The 16,205-nt window shown below is 42.0% G+C and overlaps 1 protein-coding gene across 1 annotated transcript in view; it reads right to left on the bottom strand.

Moving 5' to 3' along the window:
* LOC140463914 (ADP-ribosylation factor-binding protein GGA3-like) overlaps positions 1 to 16,205 on the bottom strand; it is a 36,753-nt gene that overhangs the window by 6,133 nt on the left and 14,415 nt on the right. The window contains exons 4-14 of the mRNA XM_072558392.1: positions 15,249 to 15,347; positions 12,088 to 12,211; positions 11,286 to 11,389; positions 10,286 to 10,366; positions 6,934 to 7,071; positions 6,098 to 6,179; positions 3,996 to 4,112; positions 3,294 to 3,512; positions 2,372 to 2,442; positions 1,680 to 2,035; positions 1,149 to 1,333 (exon numbers count right to left, since the gene is read on the bottom strand). Of these exons, the coding sequence (XP_072414493.1) occupies positions 1,149 to 1,333; positions 1,680 to 2,035; positions 2,372 to 2,442; positions 3,294 to 3,512; positions 3,996 to 4,112; positions 6,098 to 6,179; positions 6,934 to 7,071; positions 10,286 to 10,366; positions 11,286 to 11,389; positions 12,088 to 12,211; positions 15,249 to 15,347 (1,576 nt within the window). The remainder of the gene's footprint in view (positions 1 to 1,148; positions 1,334 to 1,679; positions 2,036 to 2,371; positions 2,443 to 3,293; positions 3,513 to 3,995; positions 4,113 to 6,097; positions 6,180 to 6,933; positions 7,072 to 10,285; positions 10,367 to 11,285; positions 11,390 to 12,087; positions 12,212 to 15,248; positions 15,348 to 16,205) is intronic.

Genomic DNA, 16,205 nt, shown 5'->3' with positions numbered 1-16,205 from the left:
AGGTACGTGCCTTGTCACTAATAATCATATCTGGGACTTTGGATAGAATACAAGTGCCAATTTATGAGGGTCAAAGGCTGGGTCTATGAAGAGGGAAAGCAAGAAATCCTCTTCTGTACCAGAGGCAGAGTTGGAAGGAATGTCAGATTGCACAGGTGCCACACTTAATTGGGAGTGATGTGGGGATGCTTGTGACTGAATGTGACACAACTTTGTTGGATTGACTAAAGTGAAATTAACCTTTCAGATGAAGTATTATTTCCCTGTTAATTCATGTGTAATTTGCATAGCTTTAGATGTGTATTAAAGAAAGAGCTACAAAAAGTACAATCTTGTTGGGTGTTTTTGGGTGGGGGGGGGTGTCAATCAGTAAATTTTGTTTTTTTGTTTTTTGGATTCTCCATGGAATTAGTATTCAGCGGTTTATAGGATACTAAATTGGAACAGATTTATACAATTGCCTCTCAAGCATAAGCCACTGGATTGATGCTGTGAATGTATTTCATATTTACAGTGGGGAAGCACTTCTCTGCCAAGGTATTTGACAAGACAGTGGTTGAGTTGACTCTTATTCCAATCCTTACTTAACTTGCCCTGTAGAGAAAGCATTACTCTGATTCTAACTTGTGCTGTGCTTGCCCTGGGAGAATTCGATGATGATTGTGTCGAGAGAACTTGAGTCTGTGTCTAACTCTGTTCTGTAAATGGCAGGGGAGTGGCTTGATGACACAATAAGTTGTGTGAAAGGAAAAAAAAATTCTACTTCTTAGAAGAATCACAAAAACCAAAACAAAACTGATGAAAATGTTTCCAATTTTATTCTTGAGCAATGCTTTTCCTGACGAGCTATCCTGAGCCACCGATTCCTGAACCCCCATCCAAAGTTTGCTCTGAGGTGGATGTTTATAAGACCATTTGACAATTTTTAACTGCCTACACACTGAAATAAACAGGCTTCACACAACAGTGAACTCAAGTGGGTTCTGGCATTGAGAGTGGAATTTCAAATTCCAACATCACAAACATTAGTACCTAGACAGAGTGGGAGAGAGGAAATTTGCAGTTTTCTAACCTGTTCATTACACAAGTTTTCAAGGGAACATGATTCTATTCCCATCCCATTTTGCACAGATCTTTGAGATACTCACTTGGTTTAATGGTCTCCAGAGGAACTGTCACGTTGCTCAGTGACATTTCTGGAAAAGCACTTCGGAGAGGACTGGATGGCTGAGGGGAGAGTGAGCGGAACAGGGGACTGCTGGGGGCCACAGAGGGTGTACTGTGCCCACTGCCTGCTGGTGCCCCAGGGACAATGCCCATCATACCAGAAGCACTAGAATCAGAAAAGAAAATAGGGTAAACAGCCTACATTTTAGCCTTGCCATAAATTTCTCCTAAATTATTGCCTTTTCCAGACAGGATAATGAAAGGCAAATCAGATCAGGTGAATTTAATAATGATATATGAAATTAACCCTTATCCCACAAAACCTCTCTCTCCATCCCCCTATTTCTCCATTCCCTGCCATTCCAAACTGTTCCCCTTTTTCTCTGCCACCTCCTCCCCATTCACAACTCCATTTATTATCCCCTAATTCCTCTCACTTGTCCCTTTCCCCCACCTCACAGATAAATACTGTCCCTCACAAAGGATATAAGTAACAAAAATCTCTGACTTACCTTTTGACCCCTTCTAGAACCTTCTGACCAAGCATATCCAGTTCCCGCATACTGCTATTGAGTGCTGTTTGGGAACAGGAGCTGGAATGGAGCAAGGCACCTGGAATCTGGGGCTCCAAGGGAGGCGTTGGAAACACAGAGACTGGGTTAGACTGAGGGACGCTGGCAGCAGTATTCATGCGCAAAGGGCCCACTGGGGCATGTGGAATTGGACGTACCCCAGTGAATGGCAGGAAATTCTGAGCTGGACACTGATTTAATGTTCGAGGTACAGACTGCAGCAGAGGAGTGATAGAGGAAACGGGCCCATCAGCAGCTGGAGGCCCTGCGAAAGGGTTTGGGACAGAAGCTTCAACCTGGAATAGAAAACCCTGTTAATGGAAAAAGCATCTGGTAACACCTATAAAACATTAAACAGAGCCACACACTGACCCTGAAGGAGGCTAGGTCAGAATGCCAAAGCGTCAGAATGGGAAGGGTAGGCACAGAGAAGGGCAACAGAGCAGGAGGTGAATGGGGAAGGACCACGCTGCACGAGGAGGGTTTGAAGACAACAGGCCGTGACATGAGAGAAAGGGTTTTTTTTGGGGGGGGGGGGGGGGTGGGGGGGAAGTGATGGGAGGAGAATGGGTAAAATTTTAAATGGGGGTGAGCGGAAGGTGGACAGGGAAGGACAGAGCGAATTATTCTACCTGAAAACTGTTCCACAGGGACTCTCCAGAGTCTTTGTCAATCTCAGAACTTGATGGAGGGTCATTCAGTCCTGAACAGGAAAAGACAAAATTTATCCCAGGTTTGAATTGTAACACTGATTAATGTGGAATTGACTAAACACTTTTGTCCTCTACCTACACCCATCCACAACGAACGAGTGGCACCAACTGACAGCCAATGGCTGAATTTCTGTGATTCTCTGCCCAGCCCCGCAGTTAGTGCAAAATTTAGAGCCAAGCCCACTCCTGGTCTGGTGTGAAGAAGCCAGTAGTGAGCTGGACTGACTGTATGTCATTCAGTAGGTTCTGGGGTCAATGAAGCATCTCTCTCTAATGGCCTGGTACCCACTGGGGACCATCAAGTCTTGGAATGCCCAGACAAAGGCAGAGATTGGTAAAATGATTTCGGAGAAGTAACTGCATGGTGTTAGATGTTCAGTTTTGGCAAACAGGGTAATTTACATACAATTGTGTCTGTCCTCTTTCTGTGGCTGAAATCTAGTAGCCATGTTCCATTTGCCGATGGCAAGAGGCCAAGAGCTCAAGAGCTCACAGCTTTTCTGAGTTTCAGGCTGTAACACAATGTTGCCCAAGACGGAAGGCCAGATACCAATACAAGTGGCACAGTTGTTCCACCTTCACCAATGGATATTTGTCACACTAACACATGGGGCAGAGCCACATGGCTGGACCAGAGTCAAATTAACTTTATCGTGCACTCTTTAACATTTCCTAACTCAAACCAGGAATCCACCTGAATACTGCCACTGAAAAACCCTCCTGACATTATAACAGGACTACTGAGCTCTCAGTCTAACCCCAACGGCCAAGTCTAGAACAATACTTTACTATAAGAGGTTGAGGATTACTGACATCTAGCAGTGTGCAGGTTGCACATTACCCAGTGAAAGCAGCTCCACATCCAGCAGTCCAACGGAACTGGGAGGTTGCTTGACCACATTTGGCAGGCTGGCAGCTCGGGAGCCGGGATCGGTGGAGACTTGTGGTGGAGGCGGAATGATGGGGAATACTGGTGAGATGGTGGGATAAGCCTTTTCTGAGGGAACATCCAGTCCAGCCAGATCGATTAGTGTCTCAGTGTTAGACACTCCACTATTGTCTGCAAGACACAAACACATAGTCAGCTGATTAAACCCAAGCACAGCAGACAACTCCCTTGAACTTTAAATGGCTGTTCTACAGGTTTAACTTTTAAACGACCATTTTAAAATTAATTTGGGTAACTGTACACAACTTTCCTAGCTCACAGCTCTGTAATTGGAGCACAAAAGTTAGGTGCAAATAGAGATAGGAAGTTGCTTTATAATAACAACTTGGAAACAGTTGTTATCCAAGGCAGGACTGTAAAGTTTCAGGTTATAGGCTCAAGTTCTGAACTGGGACTTGAACTCACAATGTTTTAACTCGAAGGAAAGAGTATTATTCACTGATAGCATAATGAAAGAATATGATTCAGAATATACCTGACAAAAAGGTACACGTTAAAAAAGGTGCCCACTGCTTCTGCCTGTTCATCACATATATTTCCGCCCTTGTGAATATTTACAGTGCTAGGTGCTGCCTACAGATCTAAACAAATTACCTGATGGTCTTGGAAGTTCAGGCAGGTCAAGCTCTCCATTTACAGCCTGCCCCTGAACCACCTTTTTGTAGGAGTTTATTGCTCGTGAAAGGTCATCGCTGGCTTGTAAAATCTCACCTATAATAAAATAACAAAACCAGGATAAATGTACAGTATACCCAATCAGGGGCTGCCTGATCTGCTGTGCGCCAAAATAATCACAACTTGAAATACTGAAACCTTACTGCTTATAAAATTCAAAGCTAACATAACTTTTCTGAGTTCAAGTGTCAGGAGCTGTGATATCACTGTCTGTATTCAGTGCTGACAGTCCCTGTTAGCAGTCTGACCCCAAGCTTCCTGGGAGTTGATCCACTCTGTCCTGTATCGACTGGACCTGGAATATAACCACCATGTGTCAGATATGATAGTTACTCTCCTGAACTGAGATACTTGTCTCTTTGCTCATTTGTGATTTTAATTTCGGACAAGGTTAACTGAATAAATATTTCAAGAGTCAAGGCAGCCAAAGAGCTATATGCCACTTTCAGAGGAAAGTGAGCAGACAAAACAGTTGTTACAGTTGAACACAATTTAATCTGCAATATCAACACAAAATAATGTCCAACCTCACTTCCTCACATCAATAGCCATCTTACACAACATAACACAATAACTTCTGACCATCCCCTAGTATTTCACTCTTTGTTGCAATGAAAGCTCTTACAGCTTTCCGTTAAAAAGTCCTTTTGGAAGACTAAGTACCTCAACTATAGCTCATAGCCAGAAAGTAATCAAAGGCATTTTAATGCAATGGGTGTAACATATTTTTCAACTATAAAGATGGATTTTATGACCTATTATTTACGATCAATGTTGGAAACTTCAAAATCTCCATCACAGGTACCTGACATTTCACAGCTCACTTAAAATAACAACAGGTTGAAAGCACAGCGAGATGGTGAGGAAATAAATACTACATCAGAAACTATGCTTTTCTCTAACAGGTACTGGCAAACTTTATTTGATTTAGTATTTATCTTTTGGGTACCTATTTCCGAACAATCCAAACTAGAAACATGGGGAGATAAAAATGCTGCTCCCACCCTATACTTGCCAAACATAACTCCCTCCAATTTGTCACACTGTTTTGAAGGTGCTGTTTTTCTCTCTCTAACTGCACATGACAGAAATACTGGAGGCTGCTTTGTGGAGAGGGAAACATTTCTTTTGTCTTTCAATGGGGCAGTCTAACTTTTTAACCCTCCATTGAAAGGTCACAAACACATTGTATTTTATGTGGCACGGTGGCACAGTGGTTAGCCCTGTTGCCTCACAGCGCCAGAGACCTGGGTCTGCGTGGGTTTCCTCCGGGTGCTCCGGTTTCCTCCCACAGTCCAAAGATGTGTAGGTCAGGTGAATTGGCCATGCTAAATTGCCCCTAGTGTTAGGTAAGGGGTAAATGTAGGGGTATGGGTGGGTTGCGCTTCGGTAGGTCGGTGTGGACTTGTTGGGCCGAAGGGCCTGTTTCCACACTGTAATGTGGAAACAAGCAGATATGCTGTACAAGCAGATAACTCCCGATCACTGGACCCATACTTCTTGTGAAATTATACCTTCAAAAGGTGTGAACTTGCTTTGACCTTGAACCTTAGGATTTACAGAAAACTTTTAGCCTCTTGAAGACTTAAATTGTAAGGTCATTGAGTAACTGAGCCAGAAAGTCTCAAGTTGGGCCTATGAGAATTGACTGAAATCAAATCAGGGGGATGAGTTCTACAAATGGACTCAGCATTGCTGGATTGATTGCATGGATTTGAGGAGCACATGAGTATATTATGGTGCAAGTGCATGTGGAGGAGAATGAGGCAGGTTGAATTTGCAATTCAGTGATGCCTTCGTGAACAACATTAGATACATAGCTATTAAACAAAGATAAAATAGATTTCAGTTGTGCTGTCCCACCATGGTGCTGAAGGTTGATGACATTTAACAAACATATCTCTGGACAAGATATAGGACAGTACCTGGGAAGTGCAAGAGTGAAGAAGGAAATGGAGGCATTGATAAGGGATAGCCAAATCCCATCCATTTACAGCCTGAAGAGAAACTTCCTTACCTACCTAAACTGTTGTCATTATCCTCAGTCTCGCTTGCAAGCTTGAACAATGTCCGTCTCATCTTCTCACATCGCTCATACAATTCCTGAAAAGCAGCAGAATGTATGTTATGCATTTGTGTACAGAGTCCAGCATCAGTTTCCTTGTTGGAAGCTCTCCGTACCCTTTGTACAACAGCTTGCATTAATACACTGCTTCTAACATCAAAAAACATCCTAGGTTGTTTCACAGAGCATATGGAAACAAATGTAAACATGGATCTCAAGAAAGAACTACTAGGAGTGGTTACCAAAGGCTTTGGTTAAACAAAGGGCTCTGAAGAGGAGAGGGAGTGAAATTTAGAGAGGAAATTTCAGATGTGAAGCCTTGGTAACTGGGACAAAACTTGTGGAATGTGCAGAAGTACTAGAATGAAGAGAGAGAACTCAGAAGGCTGTAGGAAGTTACAAAGATACACAAGATAAATAAACTGAAGCAATTTGTTTACAAGAAGCACAATCTAAATTGGAGATGTTGTAGAATTGGGCATGAAACAGGGGTGCTGGGTGAATAGGATTTAGTGCAAGATAGGACTATAGGTGGCAACACATTATATGAACTCAAACTTATGTAAGATAGCAGATGGGAGGCAGCACCAAGATTGGAGTAGTTGAATCTAGATATAAGCAAAGTATGTGTGAAAGTGTCTACAGAAGGTGAACTGCAACAGGGCAGATGATAGCGCACGTGCACGCTCGTGTATTTGCTTGTGTGCATGCTTTGGGATTACAAATTAAATTATAGCATTCAAAAATAAAGTAAGGAGGATTTAAGGTGGGGAAAAGGGTGTTCAGGATTACCGTCATCAGCTCTTTGTCCCCTTCTGTTGATTCCTCCTTGTTATAATGAGCCAGCATTTCATTCAAGAGCCGTACGTTATTGTTCACTTCCTCCAGAGTGTTCAAACGCTTTGTTATTTTCTGCATTCGGGCTTCATCCTGTGAACGGTGCAGGAATTAAATAACCTGATCTTTCAAGTCTGTCTCTACTCTGCTGTGCAGCAAACACACTCAGCAAAGCTGAATAAACATGAAACTACCATTATCCAGGACCATCATAAGACATTTGTTGAACTTACGTTTAGTCCAAATAACATAATCTTTTGAAATTATAGGCAAGAATAGGGCAGGTTCTAACTGGGGTTTGATAGAGAGTAAAGCTCCCTTTACTCTTTTAAACTGAAAATAAAACTCACTCTACTGAGTGTAAAGTTCTCTCAATACTATCCCCATCAAACATTCCCACGGAAGGTATAGCACTGTGTTAGGTACAAAGTAAAACTCCATCTACCCTTTTTAAGTTGAAACTAAAGCTTCCTCCAGATTGTACCCATCAAACACTCCCACGGCAGGTACAGCAGAGTGCAATACAGAGTAAAGCTCCTCTATGCTGCCCTGTTTAATATTCCCATGACTGGAGCAGGACAGGTTGGATACAAAACAGTAACCCACACTCTTCTCCACTTTGAACCATTGGTACTCCATCTTTCCTGCATACCCACTTTCTCATTGCTTCGCCTCTCAAAGTCGCAAATATGACAGTGACAAAGGCAACCTTCCTTTCCTTATCTCTTAACCAGTCTTCAGCATTGGATATTGTTGAACTACTCCAACCTCCTCCAACATTTCTCTGTTGGTGTCCAGCTGGATGAGGTTGCTCTTCCCAGTTTCTATTCTTATTCACCCAAACACAGTTAGAGATTTACCCACAAAGGCTTCTCTTCCTATTCCTGTACTGTTACCTCTGGTGTTCTCCAAAGTTTCATCCTTGGCATCTTCCTATTTCTCATCTATATGCTGCCCCTCAGTATCATCATCATCAAAAAATGCATTAAGTTCCACATTCACACTGATGGCATCCAGTTTCACCTCACCACACCTCTCTACTCCTGACTCTTACCAGATGATCAGACAGCCAGTCCAACATTAAGCATGGATGAGCAAAAATAACTTCCTCCAACTAAATATTTGCAGGACTAAAGCCATTGACTTCAGTTCCATCACACTCTCGAGCTAGCAACTTCATCTCTATTGCTGGTAACTGTCTGAGGCTGAACCAGACTCTCAAACTTACTGTTTTCTTTGAGATTTATGAGAGATTTATTGTAAAGCTACAGTTTCGCACCAACACCAGTTTCCAGCTCTCCCTTCCAGACTCATTCCATGACCATAAACTGACTCGCCACTCGAGAAGATCCCAACTGTTCTTAAAAAACAAACAAATGATCAAATTAAACACAGAAACAAAAGACTGCCCACCCGCGGTGAAGAATTCAGCTGTTGTAGATATTTTCAGTTAACCTATTCAGATGTATTGTGATGCTCCTCTTGGGCACATGAGATTTTAACTCAGGCCTTCTTGCTCAGAGGTAGAGACACTACCACTGCACCACAAGAACATCAAAACCTGTTCTCATTTCCAGAAGTGCTCGTATACATAACTGAATAGTTTTCTTTTCCATCACCAAATCACTTGTGGCATTTTATTCATCTATGAACCACCAACAACACAAACTTGCTGTCCTATTAATGCAGAGATGAGTTTCTGACCCTCACTCTCCATCACTAAAGCCACCTATTTCTAACTCCAGTACATGCAGTGATATTTACCCCACTTCAGTTCATCTGCTGAAACATTCAGCCATGTCTTTGTTAATCCAAGACTTAAATATTTTAATGCTCCTTGTTGGTCCCCAATTTTCTTTCCTCTGTAAACTTTAATCTTATTCAAAACTTCTGTGATACATGTGTCATAACCTAAATCATATCCATTCACCTGTCACCCCTGTGCTTGCTGACTTAAAATGATTCCTGGCTTAGCAATGCCTTGACTAAATGCAAGGTACTGCATTTTGATACAACAAACAAAGATAAGGCTTATACAATTAATGGTAGGCCTTGGATAGCATTTCAGAATGAGGAACCTAGGTGTTCAGATACATAATTCTTTGAAGTTCGCATCACATATAGACAAGGTGGTTAAAAAGGTGTTTGGCACACTTGCCTTCATTGTTGAGTATAGGAGTTGGGAAGTAATGCTGTCATTGTACAAGGCATTGATCAGGCCTCTTCTGGAGTACTGTGTCTCATTCTGGTGGCCCAGTTATAAGAGGGATATTATTAAGTTGGAGAGGGTTCAGAAGAAATTTACCAAAATGTTGCTGGGTTTGGGAGACTTGAGTTATTAACAAAGGCTGGAAATGCTGTAACCTTTTTCTCTGGAGACTAGGAGGTTGAGAGTTGACCTTATAGGTTATAAAATAATGAGGGGTATAAATAGAGTTAATGGTAGTTGTCTTTTCCTGAAGATGGGATTTCATGACTAGGGGGCACACTTTTAAGGTGAGAGCAGAGAGGGGCACATTTTTTACACAGAGGGTAGTTCGTGTGTGGATGAACTTCCTGAGGAAGTGCTGGTTGTGGATACAATTACATCATTTAAAAGGCATTTGGATAAGTACATGAATAGGAAAGGTTTGGAAGAATATAGGCCAGGAGCAGGGCAGATGGAATTAGTTTAGTTTGGGATTACCTTCAGCATGGACTGATTGGACCAAAAGGATTGTTTCTGTGCTGTGTAACTCGATGACGTTAAAATTCTTACCCTTGTTTTCATACCCCTTCAGGGCCCTGCCCTCCATGGGCCCACAGTCGTTGATAAATTGGTACTTGCCTAAATCTGGCCTTTTCAGCAACTCTGATTTTAATTGCTCCACTATTGGCATCGGTACCTAGGCACATGGTTTGAGAATTTACTCCCAAGAGTCTTCTGCTCCCTATTGCACCTGCCTCCTTCAAAGGTGCTCCTTAAAGCCTAGACCTCTTACTAAGCTTTGGTCATCTGACAAAATATCTCCTTATGTGGCTAAGGTAACATTCCAAGGAAACATTAGGAGACAGCTTATTCCACTAAAGATGCTTTAGATGGGCAAGTTTTCTTACATCTATCCACTTTCTCATATATCAATCCTCAACTTATCCACATTCTTGTCCCAGACCTCAATTCTACCTTCTCAGCTTAAACCTTTCTGTCCAGCATTACACATAATTCTCATTTCCATCTCAAAAGCTTCAATGACCCACCCTGGAAATATACTGCACATTTCATTTTCCCATTGGAGGAAAAGTTTTCTGTCTGTTTTGTCCTCCTTACCTCTTTCACCATATTCTTAATGAGTTTGTTGGCTTCTTGAAGATCCACTGGGTTTTTGCTCTTCAGTAACCTGGCTAGTAGCTATGAGAAAAGAAAATTGTGCAAGTTCCTTTTAAATTCATATTACAGTCTATTGCTTAAGAGCTTGCACAAAGCAGCAAGTAACCAAGCACAGTCAAAATCTGAATTTCTCAATTTCTCAGATTAGTGGTAACATTCTACATTCCAAATTAAAGCACTGAGACAGCCCAATTGCCAGAGGCAGGAATCCAAGGCTCACATCCCATTGGATTTGACAGACAGTATTCCCTCAGTCCGCGTGGAGCCTGAACAGACAGTATTCCCTCAGTCTGCGTGGAGCCTGAACAGACAGTATTCCTTCCCTCAGTCCATGTGGAGCCTGAACAGATAGCATTTCCTCAGTCCATGTGGAGCCTGAACAGATAGCATTTCCTCAGCCCGTGTTGAGCCTGACAGACAATATTCCCTTAGTCAATATGAAGTCTGCATGGACACTCTGTCCTCAGTCCGTATGGGACCTTTACAGTATAGAATCCCCTCCCATTCCTGGAATCTCTATGGCAATATCCTTCAATACGTGCAGGACCTAATTGAACACCGTGTGGAGCTTAAATGGAGAGTATTCCTGCAATCCCAGTATCTCTACAACAGTGTCAGCTCAGTACGTGTGGGGCCTGAATGGACAGTATCACCTGTGAGAACTGCACAGAACACATTCCCAGAGACTTGTACAGATAGTATCTCCACAGTCCCAGGGATCTGTAAGGACAGTGACTTTAATTTGGGCTAGATTTAAGCGTAGCATGCAGATGTGAAACTTGAGACAACATGCACTTATGCAGATACCGTTCTTCCTATGAATGGTTTCGCAATCTCACTAATGGTTTGTGCAACAAAAAGAGATTTCCCTTTTATTGACATCTCTATATGGGAGTTAGACATAAAGCCGGTCACTCGCTGCATGATGCTATGGTCCTACCTTAGATTTTTCATTATCTTCAAATACTGCATTTTTCGGACGAGTTGGGGGTGACAGAATCAGGGTCTTATCAACTGGGATCTGAGGATCATGTTGCAGTACACCTTGAAGAAAAATACAGGACATCACCTGCACACATCTATTCATTAGAGTTTACCAATAAATGGTACAGCACAGACAGGAAACATTGTAGAAATGCAGCATTATAAAGAAGGAGACAGACTCCCACTGGCCAAGCCCTCAGATGGAAGCCCAATATTCAGACTGGTCCCACAAAGCTTGCCCAAAATGCTGATCTATTCTTTCAGATGCTAGCAGAGCTGTTACTGTGGGACTAACAGGTCTGACAGACTCTGTTGGTGACAGAATAAATTACCATGCAATAACTGTATCAGAGAGCTGTGCCTAGGGCAGTGAAATTGCAATTGTGCGAGATGGTTATCTGATTACTCCTGAGAAAGCATGTCAGAATTGAATCAAGCAGTGATGGCTCCTCCAGACTAGTAGCCCTGGACATGCTGTCGAAGACTGCATATGAATACTGGCCACGAGGTCAAACTGGGCATGGATAGACTCTGCCATGTTAAGCAAAGTTCAGTAACATTCAGTATTCCAATGAAGTGTCTAACTCTGGAGTAAAAGGACACTTCTTCTGGAGTAAAGGGAAAACAACTCTTTGGCTTCACACCTTAAACTGGCACAGCTAATCTCAGGCAATAATTTTTATTGAGTACCCCACCCACATCCATGGTGATTGTATAACATGGAGAATAATGCAGGATCCAGGACAAAGCCTCCATACCTTGTTTCTTTAACATCTGGTAGGCATCTTTGATTTTGATTTCCTCTGGCAGAGCAACCGTCCAGCTATACAGTAATTCAATCACTTTTGTTTTGACCTTTTCAGATACCCGGTCTCCCAAATACTGTTAAGAAAAACCAAATGAAAATGAAATAAAGTGAGCATAGGAACAGATGGAGGTCATTCAGACTCGCAGACTGGTTCTGCCATTCTATCCAGTCATGGCGAATCTGAATCATTACCATTTTGCTTCATAACACTCAATTCCCTTGCCCAACAATCAAGCAAACTCAAACTGGAAAGCTCAAATTTTCTCCCTGCACAGCCACAATCCGTTATTTTTTGGATGTGGGAGCAAGAGTTCCAAATTTCCACTCCGTTCTTTATGGAGACATGATTTCCGATTTCAAACCTAAATGGTCCAATTCTAACCTTAAGATTGTAGCCTCTTTGGTTTCAATTTCTTCAGCCAGAGGAAATTGCTTTTCTGTATATCTACAACTGAGCTATAACAGTATCTCTACAACTGAGCTATAACATTTTAAATATTCACCTCAATCTCTTAATTCAAGTGTCGGGTTCAAATGGAAAGGTGCAATGAGGATATCAACATCGCCAGCACTGTTACATTCTATTAACAACGTTAAAATCAGTGTTGTCCAATAGAATTTTGAAACTTACCCAAACTCAGTGATCAGTTCACCACATTGAAAGTATTTTCCATCGTGTGGACAAAGGATGGGGATGAATCTTACAATTTCACAAAGCTAAACTGGGATTGAGGGGAGGACTAAAGATGATCATAAAATCACTGGACTGTGACAACAGCTTGTTTTAATAGCAGTAACTAACCACGACATACATCCATTGTGTACAGGCCTCCGAGCAGTAGTCAGGATTGGGAAGAAAAATCAGAAGGGATAAAAGACATGTAAAAAAAGCACGGGGGACTAAGAAATATCATGGGGGACTTTAATATGCAGGTGGATTGGAAAATCAGGTTGGCAGTGGATTTCAAAAAGAAAATTCATGGAATGTCTAGGAGATAGTTACTTGGAACAGCTTGTGGCACAGCCCATTAGGGAACAGGTGATTCTGGATATGGTGATGTATAATGAGGCAAACTTGATTAGAGAGCATAAAGGTCAAGGAATCCCAAGAAGGCAGTGGCCATAATATGACAGAATTCACCCTGCAGTTGTGAGGAGAAGCTAGAATCAGATATAACAGTGCTAGAATGGAGTAAAGGTAACTACAAAGAATGAGGGAGGAACTGGCTGGAGTTGATTGGAAGGGGAACCTTGCAGGGAAAACAGTGGAGAGCAATGGCAGGAGTTTCTGGGAGTAACTCAGGAAGCACAGCAGAAATTGATCCCAAGGAAGAAGCATACTGAAGGGAGGACAAGGCAACCGTGGCTGACAAAGGAAGTCAGGGACAGCGTAAAAGCAAAATAAAACCACACAATGTGGTGAAAATTAGTGAGAAGCCTTTAAAAATCAAGAGGATAATTTTAAAAAGTAATAAGGGAGGTGGAAGGGGAGATGAAATATGAGAGTAAGCTAGATTGCAAGAGTTTTTTAGATATCTAACAGGTAAGAGAGAGGCAAGAGTTAACATTGAACTGCAAGAAAACAAGGCTGGAGAAGTAGCAATGGCAAACAAAGAAATGGTGGAAGAACTCAGTAGGTACTCTGCATCAGTTTTCACTGTGAAAGACAACAACACCTCACTAAGGACAAGATGGTGGGGAAGCTGAAAGGTCTGAAGATGGATGGATAAATCGGCAGGGCCAGATTAGACTACACCCCAGACTTCTGAGAGAGATAGCTGAGGGATTTTAGGGGCATTGTTAATGATCTTTCAGGAATCACTCAAGTTCAGTGGTGGGGGACCCAGAGGACTGGAAAATGGCTAATGTAATATCCACTTAAGAAGGGAGGCAGACAGAAGCCAGCTGGTTAGCCTGACCTTGGTCACTGGTAAGATTTGAGAGCCCACTATTAAGGATCAGATTACAGAGTACTTGGAAGTCATGGTACAGAGTACAGTCAGCATCGCTTTGTTAAGGGAAGGTCATACCTGATAAATTCATTTGAGGAAGTAACAAGCAGGTTAGACAAAGGAAAGCCAGTGGACATGGTCTATTTGGATTTCTAGACAGGATGTCACACAGGAAGCTGCTAAATAAGAGTCCATGGTACTCAGGGTAAGGTACTGGCTTGGATAGAGGATTAGCTGACTGGCAGAATGCAGAGAGTAGGGATAAACGGGTATTTTTTAGGATGGCAGCTGGTGACTAGTGGAGGTCTGCAGAGTCAGTGTTGTGACCACAACTATTTATGTTATACATTAACGATATATATGACAGAACGAAAGATAGGTGGAAGCACGGCTAGTGTTGAGGGGACAGGGAGGCTGCAGAAGGTATTGGAAAAGCTAGGAGAGTGGGCAAAGAAATGGCAGATGGAATACAGCATGGGAAAGTGTGAAGCCTAATTCAGCTCTTATGTCTTATGGTCAATGTCTCTCCATAATTGTACTCAGCTTCCTGATACATCACAATAGGAGCACAGATAGTCACTGTCATTATAGTTCCTGCAATCTAGGCAGCATTATTATATGCAATACAGCTGCAGAAGGAGACAGTATGTACTCAGTTCATAGTAATAAAGCAGCTTTCAACAAAACCCACAAAAAGATGTAAAGTGGTATTGTGGTTTTGATCCTTGGTGAGCAATCCAGAGATTGAGCAATCCATTATAGACAATGAAAGGCCAGTCTCCACCAAAACTATACAATTGAGAAACAGACCTGCACCTTCCACTAGTATATCCTGCCAGCACTGCACTCCAGTTTTTTGGTGGTAGACCTGTCCCCATGTTACACAGTGACAGGCCTTACTCACCAGTTCTGTTGCCCACAGTTGTCATCTCACATGTTTGTTATATGATATAAAATTCAAATCCCTCATTAACTATACTGCAGGAATAGATTTAATCTTCAAATTACATTCAATAAACACAATTGCTTGCACAAAGTGTCACCATTTACTGCAAGTATTTATTGATCAATGTGTACCACCCATTTGCCTGAAGTTGTGACACACATTATTCTGTCACTTCTAGCCTCAATGCTGTGCACAGACACCTTTAGAACCCACCTTTGGAGATACTACTTTGATCAATTCATTCAGGAATCGGAACTTTCCAACTTCATTGTGAAATCTCTGGCCACAGTTCTTCATACAAGCTTCTAATACCTAGATTCAAACAAAATATTATCACAAATGAATACAGATGGAGTTATACAGCACAGAAACAGACTCTTCAGTCCAGCTGGTCTGTGCCAACTGATATCCCAACCTGATCCAATCCCATTTTGCAGCATTTGGCCCATATCCCTCAAAACCTTTCCTATTAATAAACCCATCCAAATGCCTTTTAAATATTATAAATGTACCTGCCTCCACCACTTCCTATGGCAGCTTGTTCCATACATTCACCACCATGAAAAAGTTACTCCTCAGGTCCTTTTTAAATCTTTCACCTCCCACATTAAACCTATGTCCTCTAGTTTTGGACTCTCCTACTCCAGAAAAAAAACACCTTGGCTACTCACCCTCCAACCCCTGTACTAAATGGTCTGAGCAATGAAGGCAAGTGTGCTAAATACTTTCTTAACACTTTGTCTACTTCTGACACAAATAAGAAAGAATTATGTACCTGAATCCCCGAGTCTCTCTGTTCTACAACACTACCCAGATCCCTACTGTATAAGTCCTGCCCTTGTTTGCTTTACCAAAATACAATATCTCACATTTATCTAAATTAAACACCATCTGCTGTTCCTCAGCCCATTGATCAAGATCTTTTTGTAATTTTAGATTACCTACTTCACTGTCCAATCAATCATCAATTTTGGTGTCATCTGCAAACTTATTAACTATCCCTCCTATATTCTTATCCAATTCATTCATATAAATGACAAACAAAAGTGACTCAGCACCAATCCCTGTGGAACACCACTGATCACAGGCCTTCAGTCTTAAAAACAATCCTCCACCACTACCCTCTGTCTCCTACCATAAACCCAATTTTGTATTCATTTGGCAAGTTCA

This window comes from Chiloscyllium punctatum, chromosome 39 (assembly GCF_047496795.1).
Source record: "Chiloscyllium punctatum isolate Juve2018m chromosome 39, sChiPun1.3, whole genome shotgun sequence".
Classification (NCBI taxonomy): Eukaryota; Metazoa; Chordata; class Chondrichthyes; order Orectolobiformes; family Hemiscylliidae; genus Chiloscyllium; species Chiloscyllium punctatum.
The sequence above is the reverse complement of the archived record's forward strand: the minus strand, read 5'-3'. Positions and strand labels throughout refer to the sequence as shown.